General features: G+C 45.1%; 2 protein-coding genes across 6 annotated transcripts in view; both read left to right on the forward strand.

Moving 5' to 3' along the window:
- On the forward strand, positions 1-22,793 carry si:ch1073-513e17.1 (sialin). Of its 5 annotated transcripts, none has more exons than XM_042338907.1 (14): positions 1-20; positions 1,190-1,364; positions 1,926-2,111; positions 5,765-5,970; positions 7,383-7,616; positions 8,440-8,527; positions 9,069-9,155; positions 9,294-9,412; positions 10,238-10,402; positions 10,999-11,131; positions 11,747-11,894; positions 12,526-12,616; positions 13,058-13,207; positions 22,703-22,793. In XM_042338907.1, the coding sequence occupies exons 3-13, from the start codon at positions 1,979-1,981 to the stop codon at positions 13,172-13,174; spliced, it is 1,521 nt and encodes a 506-aa protein (XP_042194841.1). In that variant the 5' UTR covers positions 1-20; positions 1,190-1,364; positions 1,926-1,978; the 3' UTR covers positions 13,175-13,207; positions 22,703-22,793. The 5 variants fall into 5 exon arrangements, with proteins under 5 accessions (XP_042194841.1, XP_042194842.1, XP_007906946.1 ...); XM_042338908.1 differs by having other exon boundaries at positions 4-20; positions 1,195-1,364; XM_007908755.2 differs by lacking the exon at positions 1-20 and adding an exon at positions 731-760.
- LOC103188690 (elongation factor 1-alpha, somatic form-like) overlaps positions 20,120-23,907 on the forward strand; it is a gene marked incomplete at its 5' end in the record, with an annotated part of 7,906 nt that continues 4,118 nt past the window's right edge. The window contains 3 exon segments of the mRNA NM_001292883.1: positions 20,120-20,148; positions 22,703-22,866; positions 23,477-23,656. Coding sequence (NP_001279812.1) covers positions 22,723-22,866; positions 23,477-23,656 — 324 coding nt within the window.

Genomic DNA, 23,907 nt, shown 5'->3' on the forward strand with positions numbered 1-23,907 from the left:
CCTGCCAGCGCGAGCTTCAGGTCGGTAGGCAGTTGAGCGGGAAGGGCGCTCGTCTCTCTCTCCCTCTCTCCCTCTCTCTCGGTGGCTGTTTCTTTTCTTTTTTTTTTTACCTCAGAACTTTTCTCTCTTTGGCCCCCGAGGTGATGTCGGATGCTCGTCTTTCACGTCCGTAACCCGGAGGCAGTGCAAGCGGCTGTCGACGGGGTGGGGTGGGTGGGGTGGCGGCGGCGGTGTGTCGGGTAAAGGCACGTCCCGGTGTGTGCAGCGTCAGTTTGATCGCTCACCTGAGCCGCATTAATAATAATAATAATAATAATAATAATAATTAATAATAATAACCCAGTCTACCCGCAGCTCGTTTACAAGCAGCGCAACTGCTTCTGTGCAACCATCGCACAGTCACCGGCTGTATCATCATCATCATCACCATCACCGCCATCATCATCATCATCCAACGCGCCTCTGTCCCGGACGTCTCCAAAGCGCTTCACCGGACAACGCTCGTAAAGCGTAGTGACTGTTGTTTTGTGGGGTGAGGTTCTGCTCGCCAAGCGGCGGCCTGGGTGGCTATGCTGGCCGCTCTCGGCCGGACGTGCGGCGAACAAAAAGCAGCGACCGCGTGGCTATAATTATTATTGTAAGGATGATAATGATAATGGTAATGGTCCTTGCATTTGATATTGGGTCTGACCGTGCCTTCCAGACGTCCCGAAGCGCTTCGCAGAATACACACTGCGGAGTGAATTGACTGGGATCGACGGTACGCGATGTGGTTTTTGGTTGGTGGTTGGACTCCCCAGCGGTTACCCCACTCCGGGCTCGACCCCCCCCACCCCCACCACCTCGCCCCCCCCCCCCCCCCCCCGCCCACGCCTACACCCCAAGCCTCGGGGCTTGCCAATCCGAGCCTAATACTTTCCGGAATTAGGTAAGCAGGACGCGCCCCTCCAAGGAGAGAGAGAGAGAGCGCTCGCGCCGGTTTCATTCCAGCAATCCAATCTCCGGGATTATCATGAGTAGATGGGATGTATGGAAGTCTCAATTTGGTTTCGATACTCTGAAGCACATTTGTGTCAGACACCCGACTGTCCTCTCCGCCCCCCCCCCCCACCCACCAAAAAACTAAATGTAAGATGTTACTCCAGACTGTGACTCCAGGCAAATCGTGGATAATAATTCTTGCATTTAGTATAGGTGTTTAGCCCATATTCAAAGAGGAAAGGGTTCGGAGAGCAGGCGTGAGTGAGGTGTGATGGACAAAAAGCAGTGCGGGTCATGGCCTCGATGAATGAGCATATGAATGATTCCAGCGTCAATCACTGCTGAACACAGGCTTTGGTCAGACTGTGGGAGCACAGAATCAAGTAAGTACAGCGTTAAAATATTTGTGAACAAACTTATTGTTTCGCTGGTTAGAATGATCATCAAAAACGACAAAATTAAATTTGTTGAGGACGTCTGTGAGGACGGTCTTAAGACCCTTGGAGGATGTCCCAAGGCGCCGGACAGACAGAGTTAGAGACCTGAGCTGGGGGTCGGGGAGGGTGGAGGGCGGGGGGAAAGCAGGGCGATCGAAAGCACGATCGAAGAGTAGGGTCTTGAGTTGAGTCTTGAAGGTGGCAAGGAAGGGGGCAAGGCGGAGGTACTGAGTTATCAAATTTTTGGGGGGAATGGAAGGATTATTAACCCCGGAAAACGATCTGCCAATTGATTGACAGCCGGTTTCCGACTTACTGCTGGGTACCAGTCCTCTTGCTTGCGAGGCGAGTGCTCTCACCAGTACGCTACAGGATTCCAGATGGATAAATGGGCCAAAGTTGAAATGTTAAAAACTGGTATTTTTAATGTTTGCAAATTTCTTGGCAGGTAATACATTGATCAGAAATCCACTCTTTGTGAATTGTTTGAATATCTTATTTCCCCAGGAGTCGTCAGTAAGTGATTCCAGCCACGCCTCTTTCCAAAGCAAATCCCAACCATGACTGACCATCCCGGGTCACCTGTGAAATCAGAAGGCGCCGAATGTCCGAACAGCGGTGTGGAGGAATATCAGTACCGCGGGGCTGTAGAGGAGCACATCGCAATCCTCAATGAAAATAAATACAAAAATGGTAAGTGACCCCCCCCCCGCTCCCCTATCCAGTTCACCTTTCGCTATACTGGCAGTAGCTTGACATTTCGTATCCCAAACTATATACTGTATCCCCAAATATTATTTTCTAACACAAGTCTACCTTCCCAACTCCTCCCTCCACAGGCTGCAGATAATCCAGAACTCTGCAGCCCGTGTCCTCTCCCGCACCAAACTCTGTGACCCCATCTCCCCCACTCTCGCCTGACTCCAATGGCTCCCTATCCTTCAGAGGATCCAGTTCAAGATCCTGGTCCTCACGTACAAAGCCCTCCATGGCCTCGTTCCACCCTACCTCTGCGACCTCCTAACCCCCTTCCAACCCACCCGTTCCCTCCGTTCAGCCGGCTCTGGCTGCTCCACGTCCCCCGACCCATCCGCCCCACCATTGGCGGGAGAGCCTTCAGCCACTCTGCCCCCAACCTCTGAAATTCCATCACCCAGTCTCTCCGCTTTTCCCCCTCCTTAGCTTCCTTCAAGTCCCGCCTCAAGACCCTCCTCTTCGACCATGCCATCGGCCACCCCCTTTCCCCTCCCTTTGTTCTTGAAACAAACAACACTTTCTGCTTCCACTGTCTCCCCAATATTACATTGGTAGTATTATATAATACTGTGATGTATTCATCATCAGGTGGCGGTGAGAAAGAATGTTGGTTAGAGAAAACACAGGGTTATCTCACTATCACAAAGGCTATGGTGAGGAACATGGGATAGAGGAGGGGGTGAGGGCTAAGAGAGGAAGAAATGAGATATCAATTAGTTTCTTTCACTTTTTTTGGCTAATTGAAAGGACTGCCGATCTTCTTGATCAGTTAATAGTTCAGTTCTGTCTTTCCTCCCCCACCCACCCACAAACACACACACAAACACAGGGTCGTGCATTTACTCCAGTCAGAGACACTGCTGTACACAATTGGCTGCCGTGTTTCTCCCACAAAATACCAAGTCAATCCATTATACAATGCATTTTGTGAAGCACTCTTAAGGCATTTCAGCAACATGATGAGGTGCTATATCAGATGCAACGATTATTGTTGTTGTTATTGATGCCTTGGCCCCAGCTTTTGCTCTCAGTAACAAGCTGCTGGGAAGTGGGAGGGTGGGTGGGAGTAATATTTTCCCACACAAAACACCTAGCGTGTGGGCAGCACCACCCCCTTGTAGTGGCGCAACTGAGTTTGGTAACATTCACTGTGCAAGGATTTGTGGCAGAGAACCTACATTCCACCCAACCAATGCATAGTGCACTTCTGTTGCAGAGTTGCACAACAACAATATTTTAACTGGAGAAGGGAGGGAAAGGAGAGGAGGATGATATCAGCCCCTGTTTTCTGTGGTATTAGCCTGCATAAATATTTAGCAATTCATTAATCTTGAATTATAATTTTTTCATGAGAGGTGGGAAATATTTGTCACCGTTTTATAGCTTATATTCCTCTTCCCGTTTAGATTTTGCCTGGTCTGTAGCTTTTCAAAGCCAAAGTTCAAAATCTTGTCATTCCACTCGGCAGTGTGAGTGATAGGCTGCTGCTCTGTGCTTTTGCTTGATGAGGCAAAACCGAGTGCTGTGGTTCCAGCTTTGTCCCATGACCGTGTTAATGTAGTTCTTTATTTGCAAAATTAAAAACCCGAGTGCTTTTTTGGGGGGGGAGGGGAAAGGTTTTTTTTAAAAAAAGGTGAATTGGGAGGAGAGGGGATTTTCAACAAAATAAGATTCCCTGATATTCTGTATTTAGTTTGGAATCTCGCACGCGGAAACTTGCCTGACTGCATTGCTGATCCCACAACTATGCTCAAACAACAGTTCCATTTGGAAACGAGTTTTGAACCTGTTCAAAGGACTATATTCAACGCCTGCTCTTTCGAACACCACCCCAGAGTCTCTGACTCCCTCCCTCCCCTCGTTCAAAATATGTCTCAATATGGAGCTCTTTGAACAATCTTTCCCCCTCCGCCCCCCTCTTGGTTCACATTCGCAGCTCGGGTGCCCTTCCTTCATTAAGCACTTTGAGATGTCCTCCCGACATGAAAGGCGCTATATCTATGTGTGTAAATTTGATTTTATAAGAGCACCGTTGCAATGATTCACAATTCCGGCTCTTCTCACAGAATCATACTCTGCAAATAAAATCAGTGAATTCAGATTTAAAAAGTTAAATTCAGGTTAATTTTTTTTAAAAAAGTTTTAAAAAGGTATTTATCAGATAAAAATGACTTTCGTGCAAAAGTGCCATGTATCCAGCAGGAATTATATTGATTTGAATGAAAACGTATCAAATAATAAGATTTTTCAGGAAAAAATGACGCTGTTCAGCTCTTCATACCTGTGCTAGGTCTCACTAAGCACATCTCGGCCACAAAATACACAGTCGCTGCTTTAATTTGCATTAGATTCTGTGAAGCGCGTTAAGACGTTTCAACGACGTAGTGAGGCATTATATCAAATGCAAGGATTATTATTATCTGGTTAGCTCCAGTCCCCGGTTTTGCTCATGTATCCTTTCTTTTTTTTCTTTTTGAACTGTTTTGTGGGACATTTTCTGCTGGCATGGTGTTAGCTCATTTAATGCCACAGTGTGTGTAAATGCTGGGAATTAACTGATCAACAACAACAAAATTACATTTATAGAGCGCCTTTCACGTCGGGAGGACGTCCCAAAGTGCTAAACAGTCAGATGTCAGGTCCTGAGCATGGGGGAGGGGTGGTGTAGGGGTGAGGGAAGGCAGAAAAGTGGGAGGGAGACCAAACGCACGGTCGAAGAGAAGGGTCTTGAGACCGGCCTTGAAGAATGCAAGGGAGGAAGCGAGGCGAAGGGACCGTGGAGTTCCAGAGTGTGGGGGCAGAGAGGCTGAAAGCCCGGCCACCGATGGTGGGTCGGACGGGAGACAAGGAGCAGCCCGGAGCCTGATGAGTGGAGGGAGCGGGTAGCTTGGTAGCGAGTCAGCAGGTCAGAGAGGTAGGAGGAGGCAAGGCCATGGATGGCTTAAAGGTGAACAGGATTAGTTTACAGAAGTAATTAATCATTTTAATTACAAAACCTGTAATTACCCCTGTCCACATGGTTTACAGGTTGCGAATTAGACCTGATTTGTTTAGCAGTGGGTGGTATTCACTTTTAACTGTACCATTTGAGGTTGAATGTCAATGATAAGTTACTTATTTTCAAAATAGATAATTAATGATTGGCTCCTATTACGGTATCGGAGCGAATAGATGCCCAGCTAATATTTCACTTGGTAATGTTGTGACGCTAATTAGCAACAGTCAGAATTCAACATACTGGTTCAAGTTATCATTTCTGTCTCTCTCCGAAGCACCGATTACACTGTCTTGACTCGGATGCTATGTGGAAGCATCCGTAGAACCACAAATCCAAGGTGTGGTCAATTAGGAAAAATAAGATGTTCAGTATTTTTCCTGACTTGAGTTCCTGTTTCTTTACAAGGCTCTATCTTTCCCTACCTCCTTCCCATTCCTGTCAAACCAAGGTGAAGATAAGTTCTCAACAATTTTGCTATAACGTAATCTAATGGGGCCCTCCAAACTGAGGATTTTTCATGGTCATCTTAGGGTCACTAATTTGTGTCCAATGTGCCTGTAGATGACTGTACAACTTCTCTTTCCATCCCCAGTTCCTGTCTGCTGTTCTGCCCGTTACAACCTTGCCATTATGATGTTCATTGGCTTTTGCATAGCTTATGCACTACGTGTCGATCTCAGCGTTGCCATGGTTGCCATGGTAAATGGCAGTGAACATCAAAATCTTCTCAACTCCTCAGAGAAAATTTGCCCTAAACATGACAACTACAATGCAACCAACAATGGTTTCCCATCAGGGGTGAGATTTTTTTCTTTGTCCACTTTCTTTGCCAAATACAGCAGAACCCTGTTATAGTGCGGTGTTGCTTATAAGGCAGATGGCCACGCCTGTTCTCTGTTTTGTGACAATGACTGATCTCCTGGATCGCTGTCATATTCTGTAGAACTTACTTATTGCTGCTCATAACCTAAATACAGGCGCTAGTGGGTTAGGTTGTGTATTGTGAGGTTGGTGATCTTACGCAGGAAGTGATGACAACGACACGGTAATTCAGAAGCTGGCCGGCGTGCTTTGCAGTGACGTTATCAGTTATGCGGTCAGTGATGTGATGCAGACTGTGTTAATGGAGCCCTACCTTCTCTCTCTTTCTCTCCTGAAGGTACACTTTTGTTGTACTGGGATACCAATATGTTACCAATTACTCACGTGCCCTGATGTTAATTGTCTTTTGCGTGGCTTATGCACTACGTGTCAATCTCGGTGTTCTATTGGTGGTGATGCACTTGGTTGATCCTGTCTTGCCCTCCGTACAAACAGATCACTATAGCTAGCAGTCAGGAATGAGGACCCATACTTGTTTCTCCCCCACCTCCCTAAACCGAGCCACTGAGGCTAATTGTAACTTTCCCATTGTGGGTCTATTGAGTCGAATTGACTGGAGAGATTTCCTGGAATCTTCCCAGTGGGTATGGCTTAGTAACTAATAAATAAACTCACTAAGCAATTGAGGGAGTTTCAGATCAAGTTATAACAAGAACCCAAATTTTTTCTCTACTGAAGGCAGTGATCCCGAGATTAGCGGCCATTATGTGCGTGCGCATGTGTGCACAGAGTGCCAGCAAGCATGATAGTGTCTTTTGTTGCGTCCATGGCTAGAAGTGCCTTGTCAGGCCTTTTGGACCTAAATAACTGGAAGGTGCCTGGTGCTAGAGCATTTGGCAGGACATGAGATTTGAGGATACCGTAATGGCTTTGGGCTACTGCAGGAGTTGAATTGGCTAACACCATGCAATTTACTGTAGGGAACACTGGCAAGTTTCCTGCTGTTTGTTCAGCTAGGATGAGCAGCAGGTCTGCTCCACCCAGTAGCACTTTGGCTTACAGCAGCTGTGGTTAACTTTTATGGTCGGCCAACAAAATAAATGTTCTTTATTGAATATTTGCTGACTTATCACGTAAATCGAGATATAGACATTCAAGGAAAGAATGGAACCTCACCATTGCTCCTGACCAGAGCCCCATCAATGTTCTTTTACACCAGTAATTCTAATGCACTAAGTTATGCTACCGCATTACGCCACAAAATATACAGTCAATTCACTTAACAGTATATTATGTGAAGCACTTTGAGATATCTCAAAGACATAAGGCGCTATATCAAATGAAAGGATTATTATTGTTGTGCTTTTTCCCCCTCCCCCTTTTTCTAGGTTGAGATGTACAACTGGGATTCTGAGACGCAGGGGATCATTCTCAGTGCGTTTTTCTACGGCTATCTCTTCACCCAGATCCCGGGTGGGTACTTGGCCGGGCGGTTTGGAGGGAAGGTACTGCTTGGCTACGGGATCCTCAGTGCTGGCATCTTTACCTTGTTCACTCCCATCGCAGCAAAACTAGGAGTGCCTTATCTGATCGCAGTCAGAGCCATAGAGGGGCTGGGAGAGGTAGGTCTGTCTGTCTGTCTGTCTCTGTCTGTCTGTCTGTCTGTGTGTGTATGTTTGGGAGTGTGGGGTGGTAATTGAATCTGGAAAGAATAATATTATTTGGTATATCAAAAATGAACAGATTAATCGAAAAAAGCACTATATTGGATTTATTTGAGTTGTGGGCTTCGGTGACAGCTAATTTCAATCAGGCCACCAGGGTGCACTGTAGCCAGTGCAATGCCTGAATATATCAGTCAGGGCTCATACTCCATAAAGGGGAAGATGGATCCTGGCTGTGATATCTCTTGTCCGTTAGTTCCTTACAGACCAGTAGAAATAGTTTCTCTCTCTGTATAACTTACAAAAACATTTATAATGTTGGACTCCAGCAGGTCTTCCCTTAGCAGACCATCATGGATTGAGAGACCAAATTATTATTCTTTTTGGAAGGATTATTACCCTCCAGAAAGCGATCCGTCAATCGACCAACAACCAGGTTCCTAGTTACTGCTCGGTAAACGGAGGCATGTGGAGTAAGGAAACTTGCCAAAGATTTCGCCCCATCCAGGAATCGAACCCAGACCAGCGCTGTAACCAGGATTCTACATCAGTTAATCCACTTAAGCAAACCCTGTGAAGCTCTTTGAGACGTCTCGAATGCAATCAATATTATTATAGAAAGGATATTAGAGCTATGGAAAGGGTGGATATGGTCACGAGGATGATGCAGGAGATGAAAAGATAGAACTAGGAGCTGAGAGATTTAACAGAAAAATTTCAAACCTTGCATCCTGAGTGTTTAATGGGTAACTCATTATTTTTATCTTTTTTAAATGTTTAGGGTGTAATGTTTCCAGCCATGTTTGCAATGATGGCACAATGGGCACCTCCACTGGAACGCACCAAACTCACAACCATTGCAAGCGCCGGTGAGTGACCTTTTGTTCCACCATTGAGCTGACACAGCAAAGCCCGCGATTAGATACTTGCCTGACTGAGTGTTTTTTTTAAAAAAAAGCATTGGGATTGGGAATGTTCTGTTTTGGGGAATTGCAGAGCTCAAGCTTGAGCTCCAGCACTCCATTGAAATGCTGCCTTGGTTTCCAATCTCACAGAAATTTCCCTAAGCTTTTTTGTCGTCCTTTTTTATCTCTTAATCTTGTCATGCAACAGCAGCTCCAGTCTGTCTAGGAACATAGGGACAGAGTAGGCCATTCAGCCCCTCCAGCCTGTTCCGCCGTTGTGTTAGACTATGGCTGTTCTGTACCTCAACTCCATCCACATTGTGAGGCGAGCGCACTAACCACTGAGCTATTGTTGTCAATAGGGCCTTCATGCGTTGTAAACAACAACAACAGGATTACATTTATATGTCCTTCCGATGTAAACCACAGATTGGGTGCGTGCATACTTCAGTGCAGTGTCTCTCTCTCGCCCGTGGAAGCACATTAGCATTTCTGACTTTTACAGGGACGCAGTTCGGAACCTTCATTTCCCTCCCGCTCAGCGGCACGATCTGTCAGTACGTCGGCTGGCCCTGGGTCTTCTACATTTTTGGTAAGTATTTTTTCGTTTTGTTCAAGCGCTGGGCAGTTTTTGGGATGTTACAGGCCAGTATTTTGTTTTGTTCTCACACGGTGTAAAATAAGTTGCTTTTTTTTTTTTGCTTTCTTCCGTCTCTTGTTCCGTGTGCAGGTGCAGCCACCGTCGTCTGGTTTGTTTTCTGGCAGATTCTTATTTCAGACTTGCCGCGAAATCACCCGCGAATCTCCGAGCTGGAAAAAAATTACATTGTCGATAGGTTGGCAAACCAGGTGTGCAGAACGCAAGAGAAGTTGAAGCATTTTACACTATTTTTTTTCCTGTCTATCTGTCTGTCTGCTTTAGGCTAATGTTTGAGGGATGACCACTACTTTGATATTAACAGCTTGACCTTAAGCAGAAAACTGTGACTTCACATTGTGTATTGATTTACAATGAGCCAGGTATGTGCATGATTTGTAGGTTTGTTAGGCAGGGCTCACAGTGACAAGCTATGTGTGCTGGGCTGAAACCAGCTAAAATTACAAAGCTTGCCATTTGTGAGCACTGACTGACAACGCACACTCTGACTTCCCCAAACCTTGAGCTATTGCCAACATGTACCGATTACTCTTCAGAATTGTTTGCTGTTTGCAAGAGCCTGCTGTGTGGTAAATATCTTGTCACTCATCAGCAATTCCCTGAGGGAAAACCCCGTTAAGATGTTTTGACGTAAGCAGACACAATATCAAATAATAATGCTTGCATTTGCTATAACACCTATGATGTAAAATGTCTCTGAACTTGCCACAAAATTTCTGTTAAAGTGTAGTTCACGACCGTGTGTTTTGTAGGCAAATGTGATAGCTAGTTTTGCACACAGCAATGTCCCACAAACAGCCACGACGAATCATATGAGGGATTATTGGCCAGGACACCAGAAGAAACTCCCTTCTCAAACGCAAGACCTATTTGTTGGCCACCTTTTGCCCCTCTTGCCTCCCCCCCCATCTTGGGTTCCCAGTCAGCTGCGGTGTAGCACTTTGAGAGGTCATCCTGAGATGGAGGTACTATAGTGAATGTATATTGTCATTGTTCTCAGTATTATTCACTTGTAGGTAACTGGTTCTCATGGCTGGTCCATTCCAATGCTGTCGATGGTGAAATCTGTGCCACTGTGGGCAATCATTGTGACTCACTTCTCCGCCAACTGGTCCTTCTACACCCTGCTGACGGGTCTCCCCACATACCTGAGTGAAATCCTCAGGTTCAACATCAAAGAGGTATGAATATCTTAAGAGGTGATGCGAGTACAGCAATGCATTGTGTTTAAAATGTGACCGTTTTCTATACAAATGTCCATTGGACTAGGAACCAACGGAACAGAAATGGAAACACTGCCCAAGTCGGTGACTTGAGATAACAAAGTTTTTCATTTATTTGTTTAAAAAGTGCTTAAAAACGTGTCCTTGGAGTAAAATTTCCCTCACAAAAAGCGGAAGTGCAACCAAGTTGAAATTGTGATTGTTTTTGATACAGTCGTTCAAAGACTAACTGGAGGGTTCAGAGTGTTGCCCTGTACAGTACAGGGAACAATTTTATGGACTGATTGACAGGTATATTTGCTGCATCTGTCTCTTCCAAAATCTTTACTGACTCTTTGATCTTAGTTTAGCTTCATTGTCGGTCAATGTATGTGAAATACAGTATACATTTATATAGCTCCTTCCACATCCGGACGACGTCTCGAAGCGCTTAACTCTGCTAGTCGGGCAACCGAGATGGGGATGGGAACGGAAGTAGGGTGAAGAGTTTCTTGCAGTGAAGATAGTTCTTCATTGAGGTGCGCTATGTAACGTGTACCTGTGCCCTGTTACAGAACAGCTTCCTCTCTGCGTTGCCTTACCTGGGGGGCTGGTTGGCGATTCTTTTTGGTGGGCAACTTGCTGATTTCCTCAGGAAACGTAAAATCTGCTCAACGTTGGCTGTCAGGAAGATCTTCACGTTGCTGGGTAGGTGACTCCCCATGTAGACTGAATACAACAAAGGTGTTTGTGTCCTCTCTGGAAAAAACTCTGCATTCCTGTAAAGTGGAGTGACTGTGGTATTTTGTGGGCAAAAAAAAATGGTTGTAACAGCTCTTGGCCATTTCCCTCTGTTCGTTCCCCATATCTGATTCCTACTTTATTGTTATCTAATCGCAGCCATTATAGAAGTTAGGAATGGAGTGGTACCCATCAAGTGTGGACTTTGATATTGGGTTATTCAACCACAGAGAGCAATATAGCCAAACCCAATCTCGTCCTCACTTGATATCCACATATTAAACCTACGTCCCTCGGAGATTATTGCATAGGGCCATTGACCGATCAATGCACTTTATTAACGCACGTCAAAAGACAACAAGAAATTACGTTTATACAGCGCCTTTCACATCAGGAGGAGGTCCCAAGGCGCAGGACAGTCAGGGATTTGGACCTGAGAAGGGGGTTGGGATCAGGTGGGGTAGAGTATAGGAGTAGGGGTTAGATGGGTGGCCAAAGGCGCGCGGTCGGAGAGGAGGGTCTTGAGATGTGAGAAAGAGATATGGTGACTTAAATAAAGAAGTTATTTTTGTTCCCATTCAGGCACGTTGATGCCAGCGACATTCCTTATTGCTGCCGGATACGTGGGATGTAACTACAAGGCGGCAATTGCACTTCTGGCACTTTCCACCACTTTCGCAAGCTTCAACTCATCTGGATTTGCTGTCAATCACTTGGATATAGCACCACAGTAAGAGCAAAGGGCTGGTCAGTTCCCTTGGGAAGGAAAGAAAACCTAGTCCAGCTTTCCTATATTCTGCATAAGACATGATTAGTTCTCTGGGACTCTGCCCTATATAAATGCAAGTTGTTCTTGTTGTATAACTCCGTTTTTTAAAATGCACCAATGACTAAACATTATTCATTCCAGTGTTTCTTTTTGCTAGATGTGCAGGCTCATTCTGGTTTGTAGTTCCACAGCCTCTCCCACATGACCTTTCTACGTGTGTGTGTGTGAGCTCAGACTATGAGCAGGCTGGAATCATTTAACTATAAAACACGCAGTCACTACACTTTCCAGTAAATCCTGTGATGGATAATAAAATCAAAGCAGGATTGTTCTAATGATACCATCTAATAGGGAAAAAGAATTAAGTTGAATTATATGAGAATAAAGCTAAAACAACTTGATTCAGTGAGGAAACCCATGTGAGAGACACACAGATCAATAGGAACTGTGCATTTGCTTTGGATTGTTAGTGTCGCATAAGAAACCCTTTTCTATTTTTTGGGGCAATTCAGCTCTTACCTGAGAATTGATTTGAGTTTGCTCCAGAACTGAATGAGTTACAGCATTTGATTCTTTTTCTCTCTCTCTCCAGATATGCTGGCTTTCTCATGGGAGTTACAAATACCTTCGGGACCATTCCTGGCATTTTGGGCCCCACTGTGACTGGGCTTCTCACAACCGAGGTTTGTAAAGGAACCTAAACTAACCTAAACTGGTAGGGGAATCCAGCACAATGGGGCATCATTTTAAGATTAGAGCTAAGCCATTTGGGAGTGAAATCAGGAGGCAGTTTTTCACACAAAGTGTAGTAGACTGAGGTAAATAGATATTTGTTAAGTCAGGGCATCAAGGGATATGGGGCAAAGGCGCTTATTTGTAGTTGAACCATGATCTTATAGAACAGCAGAACAGGCTTGAGGGGGTGAATGGCTTACTCCTGTTCCTATGTTTCTGTGAAATCAATTTATCACTAAAAAATCATTTGGATAAATGATCCAAGATCTCTCCTAGCCAAATGCTCTTCAAGGACACTGGGATGAAATAATTTAGTGTTTTTTGAATGTTGAATTGTGAATTCCACAATATAAACTTTGCTTTATATTTTCTTCCCATCTTTTCTACAGGGCACCTTACATGGCTGGCAGATGGTGTTTTTCATATCAGCTGGTATCAATATCTTCGGAGCAGTGTTCTACGCTGTATTTAGTAAAAGTGAGATCCAGGAGTGGGCAAAGCAATAAACCGCTGTTCATGAACATCAAGCCATAAAAAAGGCAGGTTTTGACAGATACAGATGGTCGTCGGTTTATATATCAGAATTATTTTCCTGTGTCAAGAAACTTTGATTTCTTGAGAATAGTATTCCTATAATTATACACGAGTACAAAGCTATTAAACCTGGCTAGTTGTTGCAAGGAAAAATATGTGTGTAGGGTGGGGGAATGAGAAATAGAAAAGATATATATTAGGATTAATCCTTATCCTCCAGAGTATAATTCGAAAATGTGTGGGTTATTAATTGGTTTATGGCTAATGGACACTGAAAATAAAGGATAGGGTTCTATAAGGTCAGATGACATAAATGTTCTTGTATATGAACTACAGTCATATTTAGTGAGATGTTCAAGATTAGCAGAAGATACGCTGTTTCTTTGCACTTTTAACCCTCTCCCCCCCCCCCCCCCCCCCCACCACCCTGAAACAATTCTTAAGGATTTCCCAAGTCCCTCCAGCAGTTGGTTTCTTTTTAAAAGAATTTTGGTGAATGCTCCACTTGAGAGCCTTTCCCAGTGGCAGAGAGACAAACTGCTCTGCGGTGGCAGGTTTGATTGAAAAGTTCCATTATCAAATCATTTTAAACTTTATGAGATAATATTTATACACGAGGCAGCTTTGTGTATGGTGCTACTCTAAAAGTTTTTTGTAAGCCATATCTGGATAAAATTACTGATGGAATTTTAAACTTCATGACTTTGGGTGAGATATTCTTCCTATTGCTCAGGCAGTGACTTTGGCCCTACACTTTTTTGCATTTAGTGCTGCACAAGACCAATGTCGCTCCCCACACCGTAATCTGTGCCAAATGCAGTGCATTTGTTTTATAATTATAAATTTAACTTGCCCATAAATGTTTTAACTTTAGTGAGGGTAAGCACTTATATTGTACAAAATAATGCTTTGCTACATTAGAAATATGATACTGATACTTCTAATACTTAAAGCATAATCTGAATGAATTGGGTTCTCCAGTTGTTCAGGGAGTAAAACAACCACAATTTACATGGATGTCGATAGAGCCTTTCACACTAGGAGCTTCACACAACTGACTGACTGGGAGTCCAAATGCTGGGTGGGAAAACGAGAATGGTTACTCAAAGCACAGTCAGAGGCACTGCATGTTATGGCACTGAGCCACGCAGTTTCTTCTGTGTTTATGTTTCATGTTTGAGTTCATGTTTGTCCCACGATGTAATGCGACATTTTGACACAAGTATAAACTAATGACTTGGGGATCTACAAGAGAATTTAGAAGGAATGGAACTGCATCACTGCAGTGTATCATAGAATTATACAGCACAGAAGGAGGCTATTCGGCCCATCGTGTCAGTGCCAGCTCTTTGAAAAGAGCTATCCAATTCAATCCCGCTCCCCCGGCTCTCTCCCATAGCCCTGCATACTTGTTCTCCCCAAATAATTATCTGCTCTCTTAAAAGTTGTTATCGAAGAGGCTTCCACCACCCTTTCAGGCAATGCATTCCAGTGTAGAGTAGTGAGATTGTGGAACTCGCTGCTTGGAACATATGGGGGAGAAGGGTACAGGAGGGAGTAACAACAGCAAATTACATTTGTATAGCGGCCTTCATGTCGGAAGGACATCCCAAGACAAATAAGGGATTGGTGGAAACTCGTGGAATATAAACACTGGCACGGACTGGTTGGGCCGAATGGCCTGTTTCCTTGCTGTAGAATCTGTAAATGTTTGTGTTCATGTGTGAAGAATGACCAGTGGATAATCATGGATCTGTACCTAGCAAGAAGTGGCATCTTCAGTAGAGGATGGGCGAGAAATTGGGCAAAAACATGATGTGACTTAAAATGAATAACATTGGGATTTTAATTTTATATAGAAGGTTTTATAAATTATGTGTTGACCTGCAAAAGGAAACTTATTGGAGGGTGAAATGGGGATTCTAATCTGCTACTTATGCTAATTCAATTCTTAATATTGTTTAAATAAACCTATAGCAGGGCTATAGTTTTGTCGTGCTGAATTTGAGTGGATATGATTATAATGAAAAAGTCAGGATAATGAGGGACATGTTTTGTGAAGGATGTATTACCTTTTATTTGCTAAGTTTTGTACATTATTATACTGGGTAACATGTTTTTAGATAAACAGTGTGGGTTTATGTGGCGACTTGTTTCGCACAGCAACATGAGCAATACTACAATAAATACCTTTGGAGAAAATACTTGTTGAAAGTATAGGCATTTAATATTAATTGGTTAAATGTTTTTTTAAAAAAAAGCTTTTGGGATCAGGTGACGTGATAAACATGCCTCTTTAACTGGCAACATCTCCACCTGATCTGGGAGAGAAAGAATAAATAGATTTGGAAACAAATGCAACAATGAAAATGGCACCGTCAGTAATCACAAGCTGTTCGACTGTCCTGAATTTTTCTGGTCCCTTTGATCTCCTCTCTTACTTAGAGAAAATAACCTTCAGGAATTAGAGGCGAAATCTCCGACTGAATAGGTTTGCTGTTTAGAAAAGCAAATCACTTACAGTGAGACCATTGTCTTTGCCTGAGTTTGCACATGCGCAGTTTCTGCTTGGCCATTGGTGCTTTGGGATCTGCTGTCAATGTAAATGAGATTGGACCCGAGCAGCAACAGGCTGAAACAGGCTGATTCGAGAGCTTACCCATTCTATCGCAACCAATTTGCGTTACACTTGCAAGTTTTTAGCTTGTGCATATAGAGAACTGGCAGTTTCTATAATAACGGGAATTGCTGTTCTGCAATATAAATACAGGATAAGATGGGTGCAAATATATGAGATTGTTGTAAAATCTTATAAAATGGACCTCACTTCAAATGCAACTTAACCTTCATATTGTCGTTGTGTCATTTACTCAGTAATGAATGTTGATTTTTAAAAAAATATATATATTTCTCTTACAGACCGGTTTTCCTGAATCATATAGTTAGATGCACTTTTTTTATACTTAAAAAAAAGCACACGGTTTATTGGCTTTAGGTATACAGTAGTGTGTGGCAAGGGATTCAAGTGTCTGCATCCTTGAGCTCCCCATCGTTTCGCCCACAAAATCAACAGTCAATTCACTTTACAGTATATCCTATGAAGCGCTTTAAGACATCTCGAAGCAGTGATAAGGTACTATATCAAAAGCAAGGATTATTATTATGAAATAACCTGAAGCTAATGTTTGGTAGGTAAGCCTGAACGTGGATAATGGAGAGGAAGAGGCAGATACAGTGGCTCACGCTGCCTCTGCCAGCTAAGCTGTTAACAGGTCACTTGATGAGTTATTTTAATTTCCCAGTGATCAGAGTGCCAGAAGAGATTCTGTGAAATTGCTAACTCGATCCAGCAACGGCTGGAAGAGCAGCACGTGTTGATAGGCTGCAGTATTATTTACTCAAAGGGATTCAGTTGTTGATCATGTCTCATACCTCAGGGTGGTTTTTTTTTTGCACTAACTTCGAGCAACTGGCTCGATTCCCAGTTTCCGCATCTTAATACTTCCTGATCAGGACTGACGTGTAAATTATATGAGCTAGAGTCTATATCAATCTAGAATCTAGTGCTATATAAATGCAAGTTGTTGAATCCATTTACCAAGCAACCTTCTTGAGGGAACAGCTTTAAAAACTTTTTTTTTAAAAAGAGGAACTGCTCCCTCACTGGCTAGACATTTGAGTAAAATCAGTTTAATTGATAGAAACCAGAAGGTGACATGTTTCATCCCAGTCCCTACCCTACATTGGTAGATCTCAGCTTGGGTGGAAATTGGGTTGGTTCAATTGTCCTTTGTATCGGTCGGTGGGGTAGGTTAGGGAGAGAGGAGATATCAAGGGTTCCTAATCTTCCCAATCATTCTTAAAGGAAGGTGAGTGTCTGGGTATTAGATGACTACAAGAACAATCTTAGCTGTGAAGTCTTCAATGGTTGAAAAGTTGTCAACATTAACTTTTGGGTCCACACAATAGCCAAATAGGCAGACTACAGCTGCAACCATCAGTGGAACCACATCCCTTTAAGTATCGAAGCCTTCAGGAGAGGAGGGCAAGAGAGAAGGTAAGAATGGTGTAAAAGGAACGTCATTGCTGTAGATCTAGATTTTAGCTACAATGAAAACTAAAGAAATATACGGTGCAGACCTTGATGTGCCCAGCACTAGTTTTTTGGGTAGTCTAAATTCTCATAATGATTATTTGTGTAATTTGTTAGGATTGGAAATTTTGTGTGGTTTAAAAAAAAATATACCACTGTAGATTTGCTGTAGCATTCTATGTTTACTACTGGGTATAATGAGAATGCAATTTAGCAATTCAGAAACTCACTGCTTCAGTGGCAGGATGTGGCTTCATTTGCATGTGGTGAAATTCTGAATTCTAGCAGATACTGGGAAACTTAGTCAAAGTAACATAAATGCCTGCCCCCCCCCAGCACCCCCATATCAACATAATAATTAGTGCTAAGGTGCACTGCCATGTTTACTTAGTGAACTAAAACTAATCTTATGCAACAATAATAATGCTTGCATTTGATATTGCGCTTTGCACGTCTTCTAGACGTCTCAAAGCGCTTCACAGTTATACTGTAAAGTGAATTGACTATATTTGTGGGCGAAACGCGGCAGCCGATTGCGCACAGCAGTGTCTCATAAACAGTCGTGGATTGAGTGACCAAATTGTTATTGCTTTTTTTTCTTGAGAGTCTATTATGTATTATGTAACGTGACAATTTGGGAACATTAGTATCTTGTGGAAAAGGGGGAAGACAAATAGTCTGATGTTTACGTTTTGATTGCTGTCCAATGATCTCTGATAGAAAATTCACATGTTGTCAGCTAAGGATAGTGACGCTTGGCTCTGCCCGTCTCCCTTTCACTTTCTAGACTTACAATGCCAAATTTTCTGCTTGTGTTACTCTAACATTCTGCCAAAATATAATATTCTCCAAATAAACATTTTCACAAAAAAAATACTGTAACATTCAATGTTTACTATAGAGTGAGAATGCAATTTACCAACTCAGAAACTCACTGCTTCAGTGACAGGATGTGATATATTTTTGCCTTTGATATATTGTAGCTACCTTCCCATCTGAAGAGTGTCTCAAAGGATACGCTGTAAAGTGTAGTGACTGTGTATTTTGCTGGCCCAGTTGCACACAGCGGTGTAACTGCAAGCATCCGTGAAGCGAGTGACCAATTTTATTTGGGTGATTGTTGGCTAAGACACAAAGAGAAGCTTCCTTTTTGTTTCAGATAGTACTGCTAACCCTAACCCAACATGTGGGCTTTCCAGCAGTCGGGTCAAGTTGAGAAGGAATCCTGGTGAATTTTTCCCCCCCCCCCTTTTCCCCATTCCCTAACCAACAACACTGTCCTCCCTAACTAACGCCTGTGTGTACTGGCTGACGATTATGTCTCAGAAGGGAATATAGGTGTGGGAGGGAGGGAGGGAGAAATGGGTGTAGACTCCTGTGGAGTATAAACACCAGCACGGACTGGTCTGTTGGGACGAGTGTACATCTTGTGTGCTGTGCGTTCCCTTGTAAATCTTTTGAGCCGCAGCACAAGCATCATCTCGCGCGCAGTCAATTTACTTTGCAGTGCGTTCCGTGAAGCGCTTTCGAGACGTTTCGAAGGTGTGATCAAGGCGCCGTAGGAAATGCAAGGATTATTACGATTATATTGACAGAACACCCAATCAGTACTGTGCCATCAGGTTGCACTCAATCACACCCAAGACCACAGGATTATTATTATTATGATCATCAGCATAGAAGGGAGGTTGGGTTAGTTCCACCCTGGTGTCATTTACTCTCCTTTGCTCTTTCCTGCTGGTGTGACATAGTCAAAAATATCGCTGTGTCAGGGTGGAGATGGGCGGTTAACTTCCATTCTGCTTTGGGAGTTCCAGAGGAGTTCACTGCGGCTGTTTTTTTTTCTTCTTCTTCTGTGTGTGTGTGTGTGTGTGGCGACGGTCTGCAAAACAGGAATGATTTCTCGAGGCTGATCTGCATGTCTGGGTGTCTGGATGCAAAGCTTGTATTATTTTATTTAAAGAGAAGGACAGGATTACCGTCCGAGATGCATTTGTGGGTGGGTTTTCCCCCCCCTTTCCCACCCCACCCCACACACACCCTTCCCTGAAACCGTGAGAAAGAGGTGTGTGTGTGTGTGTGTGGGAGGAGGGGGGACAGGAGCAGACTTGTGCAGTGTGTGAGGACACATACACACACACACATGTTGTGGCCACCGCCTGGATATCCCGGTGGAGGGGGGGGGGGGGTGTTTGGGGGCAAGAAAAGGAAAAGCGAACCAGACGGACGGACCTCACTTTGGCTTTGCTTTCTTTCGCCCTTTTATCAACAAAAAAAAATTCTTAGGTCCCTTCCAAATTGACAAAGGACGTGGATGGGGTTTTTTTTTTGGGTGGGTGGGGGGGGGGGGGTTGAGCTCAGGCTACAGCAGAGGGTGGGAGGGAGGGAGGAGAGGGGGAAATGAGTGAGCGGGGAGGGAGGAAGGGAGGGAGTGGGGGGGGGAGTGAGTGAGTGGGGAGGGAGTGAGTGAGTGGGGAGGGAGTGAGTGGAGGGGGAAGGGAGTGAGTGAGTGGGGGAAGGGAGGGAGTGAATGGGGAGGGAGGGAGTGAGTGGAGGGGGAAGGGAGGGAGTGAATGGGGAGGGAGTGAGTGGAGGGGGAAGGGAGGGAGTGAATGGGGAGGGGAGTGAGTGGAGGGGGAAGGGAGGGAGTGAATGGGGAGGGAGTGAATGGGGGGGGGGTGAGTGGAGGAGGGGGGAATGAGTAAGTGAGTGGGGGGGGGGGGAGAGGGAGTGGGGAGGGAGGAATGTGGTGACGGCGTCACTAGGCCCCGCCCCCTTCCCTCCCGCCCGCTGTCTATAAGTAGAGGTGACGCCGGCGCCTCGGTCTTTTCAGTCTCTGGATCGCGAGAGTCGGTAAGTCAGTCACGGCCGCGGCCGCCGGAGCGCCGCCATCACCGGCCCCGAGACCCCCCCCCCCCACCCCCACCCCCCTCACACACACACACACACACCCCCCACACACCCTCTCCCCTCACACAACACGACACACACACACACACAAAAAAAAATACCACTCTCCCGTTTTCGGGACTGGGATTCAATGAGCCTCGGGGGTCGGGGGGGGGGGGGGGGGTTGTTGTTGTTGTTGTTGTTGTGGGGGGTGTTACTTGTCGTGTCGCTGCTGTTGTACCGGAGGATAAGTGTTGGCGCGTCGGAAGGATATTTTTCTCTCTCTCACACACACACACACACTCACACACCCTCTGCGGTCTCTCTCAGTCTCGCGCTCCTTCTGTGAAATCCAAGATGGTGATTGTCGTCCGCGCTCTGTGTGTGTGTGAGTGAGTGTGTGAGGGAGAGAGAGGGGGGGAGGGGAGGCCGAGGGTGAGGGGAGGCCGAGGGGAGGCCTTCACAATCCGGATCCATCGCGGCTCCGCGAGGGCCATCCGCGCCGACGGACGCCCGACTCGTGCGGTTCGGACGCGGCCGCTTCCCGGACGCGCCGAATGTGTGGATTATTATTTTTTTTGGGGGGAGAGAAATATTCGATAAAATCTCGAAAAGAAAAGAGAGGAGAGAGTGAGAGAGGGATCGGGGATTTAAGGGCCTTTTTTTCCCGTCGTCGTCGTATTTGTATTGAAGCATCACATTGATTTATGTGTATATATATATATATATATTTTGTATTTGTATATTTTTATATATGTATAATATATAAAATATGTGGGGGGTTGAGTGCGGAGGCCCCGGGCGGGAGGCCTCGAGCGGCCCCTCCTCTCTTTTTTTTTGTGTGGGGGGAGGGGGGGGGGGGATGGGGTGAGAGAGAGGAAGAATGTGCGAGAGAGAGAGATAAAGAGAAAGAAAGAAAGAAAGAGAGAGAGAAGACAGACACACGCACACGATCCACACCCCATCCCCCGACTGCACCGGGACTCGGGAGGCGTTCCATTTTTTTTTGCGGCCCTTTATGGGGTGGGGGTGAGTGGGGGGGGGGGGGAGAGGGCATTTTTTTTTCTTTGGCGGCTCCTTTCTGTGGGAGGGGTGGGGTGGGGGGGGGGCGGGGGTTGGCCTGAAGCTCGGGGCGGCCTGGCCTGGGCCTGTCTCCCCCCCCCCCCCCCTCCTTCCCCCCTCCCCTCCCCATTGTTCCCAGGCCCCGATGGCTGATGTCTGATGCAATACCGCTTTAGCTCACACCTAGTTTCAATTGCCCCCCCTTTCCCACCCCCCCCTATTTTACCCCCCTCCCCCACACACACACTTCAGCTTCCATACGTTAAATATTCCTCTGGGGGGGGGGGGGGGTGGTGGAATAATTTAAAAGCTTTTTTTTAACTGGCTCTTCATTCCAATGACTTATAATGTAACCCCCCCTTCCCCCACCCCCTCCCATTTTCTCCCTCTCTCTATCCCCCTCCCCCGGATTTCAGTTTCAGTACATTAAATGTGTTCCTAGGTGGGGGGGTGGGGGTGGGGGGGATGCGTTTTTAACTGGATCTTCAAATGGGTTTATAATTTTAAGAGAGAGATTTTGCGTTTCCTCCCCCACCGCCCCACCCGCCCTTCCTCCACAGGCAGCCACTCCCGACATGTTTTATGCATGTGTGATTATTCCCTTTATCCTCTGCCGACCGTTTGTAATTATATATATTTTTTTTGTACATGTACACACGAGAGAGAGAGAGAGAGATAAAAGGCTCATTCGTTGCCACCTTGTGCCCGTACGTACATTTTAAGACTTTCTCTCGGTGAAGAGAGGAGAGGTTCTGTGCCCACAGATATTTCGCCCACAGAACAGAGAGCCGGTTCACTTTGACAGTATATTATTCTGTGAAGCGCTTCGAGGCGTCTCGAAGAGCTGATGAGGCTTTATAGCAAACGCAAGAATTGTCATTATGGAATCTGGCAGAGAGAGAGCCAAGTGCGTCTGGGCGCGTTCCATCGTGATCGGGGCGGTCTATGCCTTGACTCGCCTGCGTGCGAGTGCAGAGTGAGCCCTCTGGTGTTGGGCTGGATTCCGGTGACTTTGCCTCGTGTTTGCCACGTCCCTCCTGACTCATCAGCAGGATGTGATCTAACTCGCGTTAACCCCTTGTTAGTTTTTCCTTATTTGCATTTTCGTTTGTTCCGAATTAGCTTTAGATCAGTCGGTCTTTCTGTGAAGCGCTTTGAGGCGTCTCAACGACGTGATAAGGCTCTATATCAAATGCAACAATGATTATTACTATCGTATTCGTGCAGAGTTTTTTTTTAAATACGTATATAGGCCTGAGGACATACCATGCACTTTCCATTGTGTGAATGATTTTGAGTTCTGATTCCAGTGGGGATTGGGGGGGGGGGGGGCTGAATGGCATTAAAGCCGTGTTTCTGTATTGTCTGCAGTTGAATAGCCGTTTTTTTTAAAACTGCTGAATGTTTGGGATTGTGAATTTTTTTGTTAATCCTTTTTTTCATTATAATTGGACAGGATTCTCACCACCATTAACAATGGGCAAGGAAAAAGTACACATCAACATTGTGGTCATTGGCCATGTTGACTCTGGCAAGTCAACCACCACCGGCCATCTCATCTACAAATGTGGTGGGATTGACAAGAGGACCATCGAGAAATTCGAGAAGGAGGCTCAGGAGGTGGGTAATTATTAATTATTTATATACTATACACTATATTATAAGTGAGTATATGAGACCGACCTTCCTCGTGTGAACCCAAAGACTGTTCGTTTCCCCTTCTACAAGCTTGGGAGGGAGTTGCGTTTTTTTCCGCTTTGCCCCAAAAGTTTTGAATATTGCATAGGAACGGGAGTAGGCCGTTCAGCCCCTCGTGCCCGTTCCCAATCTGCACCTCAACTCCCAATTACCCGCCCTTGCCCCATATCCCTCGATACCCTGACCTAACAAACATCTATCCACCTCAGTCTTGAAAATTTGTATGGGTCCAGCATCCACAGCTTTTTGGGGGGAGAGAGTTAAGATTTCCACTATCCCTTTGGGTGATAAAATGCTTCCTGATTTTGCTCCTGAATGGCCTATCTCTAATTATAATGTAATGTCCCCTTGTTCTGCATTCACACACCAGCGGTTGTAGCTTCCCTATCGAATCCCTTTATTTCCCTTTCTACAGTCTTGGGTAGGAGTATTGAGAGATTGCTGTGTGTTTTTAAAAAAATACAATCCACTAGGATTTAAATGTCATATATGTTCTCTGTAGTAACAAAAGGAGTTTTATGCTTTAAAATAGATGGGCAAAGGCTCCTTCAAATACGCCTGGGTATTGGACAAACTAAAGGCAGAGCGTGAGCGTGGTATCACCATTGACATCTCCCTGTGGAAGTTTGAGACCTCAAAGTACTACATCACTATCATCGACGCTCCAGGGCACAGGGACTTCATCAAGAACATGATCACTGGAACGTCGCAGGTACAGTAGGAGGCATGGTACAGCGGTTATCTGCATTGGCTCCAGTGTAGAAGTGAATGCAGGGCTGCAGGATTCTCTCTCGCATGCTGAGTCGCACACGTTTGCGTGTGGGTGTGTGAGAGCCGATCCATGTATTTATTTAATTGGCAAGCTTCGGGCATGCTTGAAGTTTCGCGAATGAGTTGAAACTGAATGTTTTGCTGGTAGGTAGCACAAATGTAAGTAGATTGGAACCTCGATATAGAAGGGAG

The sequence above is a fragment of the Callorhinchus milii genome, unplaced genomic scaffold (assembly GCF_018977255.1).
Source record: "Callorhinchus milii isolate IMCB2004 unplaced genomic scaffold, IMCB_Cmil_1.0 Scaffold10, whole genome shotgun sequence".
Taxonomy (NCBI): domain Eukaryota; kingdom Metazoa; phylum Chordata; class Chondrichthyes; order Chimaeriformes; family Callorhinchidae; genus Callorhinchus; species Callorhinchus milii.